The 5,924-nt window shown below is 43.2% G+C and overlaps 1 protein-coding gene across 1 annotated transcript in view; it reads left to right on the top strand.

The window, feature by feature from the left end:
* NUDT15 (nudix hydrolase 15) overlaps positions 1–5,924 on the top strand; it is a 12,821-nt gene that overhangs the window by 3,740 nt on the left and 3,157 nt on the right. Inside the window, exon 2 of the mRNA XM_021711783.1 lies at positions 2,485–2,681. Coding sequence (XP_021567458.1) covers positions 2,485–2,681 — 197 coding nt within the window. The remainder of the gene's footprint in view (positions 1–2,484; positions 2,682–5,924) is intronic.

Below are 5,924 nucleotides of genomic sequence, written 5' to 3'. Positions count from 1 at the left end.
TCTCGACCCCGTGGGCTCAGGCAATCCACTCACCTCAGCCTCCCAAAGGTGCAGGATTACAGGCTGAGCCACCGAACTGGCTGAGATGGCTATCTTAATAACATAAGAAAGTGTTGGGGTCCTGACTCAGATGTCAGTGATTATAGCCAACATGGACCTTCAATGAGCTTTTACTAAAAGCTAGACAGCATGCTAAGGCCTTTACTTAATCTTTACATAAAAGGTATGCTGAACTACATTTGATGAGGGAACAAACAGGAAATTGCTTTGTTTTCTCCTTCTATTGACTTCAAACATTATTTGTCTTTCTCTTCTCTTCAGTGACATTTCCTGCAAATTCTGTTGTTTTCCTATCACTTGGTTTATAAAAATCACATTTGAGTTCTTATAATTCACTTACAAGGATATAAAAATCCGATTCAATTTAAACCTTCAGTGCCATTTCCGGTTTCTAATCTCTCTCCTTTAGTGTGGAAACGGAGTATGGGCCATTGTTGTTGCTCTTTTTTTTTGAGTTGGAGTCTCACTCTGTCGCCCAGACTGGAGTGCAGTGGCACGCTCCTGGCCACCGCAGCCTCGACCCACTGGGCTCCGGTGATCCTTCCACCTCAGCCTTCTGAGTAGCTGGAATTACAGGCGCGCACCACCTAAACGCCTGGCTAGTTTTTGGTTTATTGTAGAGATGAGGGCTCGCCAAGTTGTCCAGGAGGGTTTCGAACCCTCGGGCTCAGGCAGTCCATTCACCTTGGCCTCCCAAAGTGCTGAGCTACTGAGCCCAGCCTGTTGTTGCTCTTTCTTCATCTCCTCCTCCTTTTCACTCTGCTGTTTCTAAGTTGGGAAGCAGGGGAGAAGGAAAGCCGTTTAGGTGACCAGTGCTGCTCTAATCCATTCCTTTTGTCCCCGCTATCTACTTTATTGGGGTTATGTTTGTCATTTCTTTGAAAGTTCTACAGAAATTTCCTTGATATTGGTGACTGACTTTTTGTGACACTGGCTCCCTTCCCTAGCTCTTGCTTGTGGCACATCACCCTACATTTTTTCTGCCTGGCCTTGCTTAGAAAACTCTTGAACTCAAATGACATCTGTTTGCTTAAGAATTTAGAGGTGCTCTTTAACTAGTTGGCTTCCATTTTGAAGCTTAAACTGAAATTCTGAGACTTTGGGAAAAGACTTAGTATGCTTCTTTATACATTTACAATGACCCCTTAAGGAAATAATATTACTCTCTTTTTACTTGTCCAAAGTAGAAAGTAATGGACTTCAAGCTCAAACCTAGGTGTAGTTGACTCCAAAACCTGTTCCCTTAATACGGGGGGGGGGGTCCCATAAAAACATGGAATTACCTTTTAAAGGTCAGGCCCCTTGTAGTACAGGCTTCCTCTGCTAGGTAAGTGTTCTAGGAACCCATCAGCATCAGTGTACCAGCTAGCATTGTTGTGAGGCTGTGTTCGGCTTCAGTGAATTTTTTTTTTTTTTAATTCTTTCAGCACCTCTGCCCATTTCATTATGAGTGATTAACAAGTGCACCTACCCATACCACGCTGAGTTTTCAGAGGTTTTTGACCAAAAATGGCATGACTCCTATGCCCCAACTTCCCTATTCACCTGATCTCACTCCTGGTGAATTTTTTTTTTGTTTCCCTGGATGAAAAATGTCCTCAAAGGGAAATGTTCAGCTGATGTGAGAGAGGTGAAACAAAAAACGGCAGAAGTACTAAAAGGCATCAAAATTGATGAGTTCAAAAATTGTTTTGAGCAGTGGAAAAAGCGTTTTGATGGGTATATTGCATCAAACGAAGAGTACTTTGAAGGTAACTGAAGCTTAAGCATGTAAGAATAAATACACAATTTATTATAAATAAATTATGGGTTTTTGGGGTCCCCCCTTGTACACTAGACTGCTTTCTGATTTCATATAGCTAGAAGCTATATTTAAGCCTGTGATTTAGTGCTGAATTGACTACATGCTAATTTTTTTTGTTGTTCAGTATAAAGTTCATCTTCAGACAGGTAAGCATAGGAGATATTGAATGTCAAAGGCAAGGTTTTTTGTTTGTTTTTGTTTTGGGGGCTGGGTCCCACTCCATTGCTCAGGCTAGAGTGCAGTGGCACAATCACACCTCACCGTAGCCTTGACCTCCTGAGCTCAAAGTGATCCTTCTGACTCAGCCTCCCATGTAGCTGCGACTACAGACACTTGCCACCATGCCCAGCTAATTAAAAAAAAAAATTTTTGTAAAGTCGTGATCTCACTGTGCTGCCCAGGCTGGCCTTGAACCCCCAGGCTCAAATGATCCTCCTGCCTTGGCCAAAGTGCTGGGATTACAGGCGTGAGCCACTACTCCCAGCCTTGATATGTTGTTTTAAAGCAGGAACCCGTTACAGTTCTTACTGCTTTCCACTAGAAACTACTAGCCAAGAATTTCATGGGGAAAAAAATTATGTAAATAGAATAGAATCTAATGGTATGTTTCTGTTTTCCAGTGAAACTTGGGAAGAATGTGCTCTAAGAGAAACCTGGGAAGAAGCAGCCCTTCATCTGAAAAATGTTCACTTTGCCTCAGTTGTAAATTCTTTTGTTGAGAAAGAGAATTACCATTATGTCACGATATTAATGAAAGGAGAAGTGGATGTGACTCATGATTCAGAACCAAAGAATGTAGAGCCTGAAAAAAATGAAAGTAAGGGAATTATATATAATAATTTTTCTTTGATGAGAGCATATCGTTTAAAGGAGTGTTATCCCTGAGAAAGGGGCATATATGCAGAGGTCTGAGGGATGTGATATTGGTAGAATGAATAAATTATGTTTTTACATATTGGTTTGATTGAATTAACAGGAGGACATGTTGGCCACCCAAAGACCTGTTGAGTCATATAAGATTTTTTATAAACTAGGTAAATGCTTGGAATCATTTAAAATGAACTAGCAGGCTGGACTCGGTGGCTCAGCCTGTAATCCTAGTGCTTTGGGAGGCCGAGGTGAGTAGATTGCCTGAGCCCACGGGTTCGAGACTTGCCCGGGCAACTTGGCAAGACCACATCTCTACAATAAACCAAAAAATTAGCCGGGTGTGGTAGCGCGCGCCTGTAGTTCCAGCTACTTGGAAGGCTGAGGCGGAAGGATTGCCAGAGCCTAGCAGGTCGAGGCTACAGTGGCCGGGAGCGGCCACTGCACTCCAGTCTGGGTAACAGAGTTGAGACTCCAACTCAAAATAAATAAATAAATAAATAAAATGAACTAACAAAGTGTCTAAACGTCTTCAGTGGGCCTAGGGTACAACTAAAATGATTCATCCAATGAAGTAGAAGGTGGGAGAGGTAGGTAAGAAATGTACCAGGTACATTGGTGGGTTTCCAAGAAAGTGCTCTCACCTCTCACATCCCTAATTATCTCCGATAAAATGAGGAATAGGAGAGGGGAGGGTCCAGCACAATAGTAATATTAGCCTTTATATTCTGAAGCTGGGGGGAGGAGCAGTTGATTATCTTTTAATGTTAAATAAGGCCATTAATTATGCATATTTTCATTTTAGTGCTTTTGTAGAAACAGGTTTACTTTTGTCTTTATGAAACAAAGTCTACCACACATAACTAAATTTGTGTGTGTGTGTGAATCAGGGGCTCATTCTGTTGCCCAGGCTGACAGCTCACCAAAGCCTTGTTCTAGTGGGCTCAGGTGATCCTTTCACCTCAGCCTCCCAAGTAGGTAGGACTATAGGCACGCACCACCACACCTGACTAATTATGTTTTTGACTTTTTGTAGAGGCGAGGTCTTGCTGTGTTGCCCAGGCTAGTCTCAAACTCTTGGGCTTAAGCAGCCCTCCCACCTAGCTTCCCAAAATGCTGGGATTACAAGCATGAGCCACTGTGCCAAGCCTGAATTTTTTGTTAAATTAGGTTTGAGGTAACAAGCACAGGCTATCGTTATTTTGCAATAGAACCCTTAACCTGAAAGGACTAAAAGTTTTCTTTTTTTTAATGAGCAAAAAAAAAATCTGAGACTGTAAGAGACAAATATGATGAAATAGTTAAGTTTTTTTATCCTCGTATCCTTCACAGGAAGCAGATAGAGAAAGCTTTCATTTGTAGAGAAGGTGCCAAGAAGAAAGCACCAGCATCACTGGCTGTCCTGTGAGCTTTACCTGACCAGTCTCATTCACCAAGCCATCCCCTTGCTTCCTCTTTGTTCAGCCCTCCTTTTGCCCTGTCTGACCTGTATGGGGATTTGGGTTGGGAACCCTGATACCAGTTGTAACTTCACGTATTGCTCTTCTGAGCTGTAGGTTTGTATTTCCAGTTGCTTTCTAAGGTATCTTAGCTTCATGTTCAGAGGCATCTCAGATTGAACTCAACTCTGCTTTAGATTACACTCATTATTCCTTTACTGAACTTTGAATCTATAAAGAGCAGTTCTTTTGACTCTTACGTCTTTAACTCTTCCATGCCTGACACTGTGTCTGGCTCACAATCAGTGTTTAAAATATATTGAAGAAGGAACAAGTGAATGAACACACAAACCAACCTCTTTCTGCAAGGCTCTCAAATATGGTACTAGACTGACCTACTTTTGAATAACTTCTAAAATATTATTCGACTTCAAGTACTATATAAAGAGGTTTTTTTGTTTTTGTTTTTTTGTGTTTTTTGAGTTGGAGTCTCACTCTGTCGCCCAGACTGGAGTGCAGTGGCCGCTCCCGGCCACCACAGCCTCTATCTGCTGGGCCTCCAGCGATCCTTCCGCCTCAGCCTTCCAAGTAGCCGGAACTACAGGCGTGGGCTACCACACCCGGCTGATTTTTTGATTTATCGTAGAGATGAGGTCTCGCTGCCCAGGCGGGTCTCAAACCTGTGGGCTCAGGCAATCCACTCACCTCAGCCTCCCAAAGGCGCGGGATTACAGGCTGAGCCACCGAGCCTGGTTTATAAAGAGTTTTTATTACTATATAACTATGTTATTGCTTTGTTCCTTCTAAGATGAAGTAGTTATCAGTAGTTTTTTACATTCTTTGTGATTTTTATTCTTTTTATTATTATTATTTTTTATTTTTTTTTTGAGCTGGAGTCTCACTCTGTTGCCCAGACTGGAGTGCAGTGGCCGCTCCCGGCCACCGCAGCCTCGACCTGCTGGGCTCTGGCAATCCTTCCGTCTCAGCCTTCCGAGTAGCCGGAATTGCAGGCATGCGCTACCACACCCAGCTGATTTTTTGATTTATTGTAGAGATGAGGTCTCGCTGCCCAGGCGGGTCTCGAACCCGCGGGCTCAGGCAGTCCACCCACCTCAGCCTCCCAAAGGCGCGGGATTACAGGCTGAGCCACCGAGCCTGGTTTATAAAGAGTTTTTATTACTATATAACTGTATTATTGCTTTGTTCCTTCTAATATGAAGTAGTTATCAGTAGTTTTTTACATTCTTTGTGATTTTTTATTCTTTTTATTTTTTTAAGAGACAGGTTTGCTCTGTCACCCAGCCTGGAGTGTGCAATCATAACTCACTGCAGCCTCAAACTCCTGGGCTCAAGCAGCCCTCCTACCTTAGCCTCCTGAGTAACTGGACTACAAGTGTGTGCCACCATACCTGACTCAATTTTTTTTTTTTTTTTTTTGAATTGGCATCTCACTCCATCGCCCAGGCTGGAGTGCAGTGGCACACTCATGGCCTCCCCAGCATCAACCTGCTGGGCTCCAGGGATCCTTCTGTCTCAGCCTTCCAAGTAGCCGGAACTACAGGCACATGCTACCACACTTGGCTAATTTTTTATTTATTGTAGACACGAGGTCTTGCCAAGTTGCCTGGGCTGGTCTCAAACTCATGGGCTCAGGCAATCCACTCAACTCAGCCTCCCAAAGTGCTGGGATTACAGGTTGAGCCACCGAGCCCAGCCTGGCTCATTTAAAAAAAAAATTTTTTGGCTGGACTCGG

This window comes from Carlito syrichta, unplaced genomic scaffold (genome assembly GCF_000164805.1).
Source record: "Carlito syrichta isolate Samal-C Ts95f unplaced genomic scaffold, Tarsius_syrichta-2.0.1 Scaffold302582, whole genome shotgun sequence".
Taxonomy (NCBI): domain Eukaryota; kingdom Metazoa; phylum Chordata; class Mammalia; order Primates; family Tarsiidae; genus Carlito; species Carlito syrichta.
Note: the sequence above shows the minus strand (reverse complement) of the source record. Positions and strands in the feature narration are given on the sequence as shown.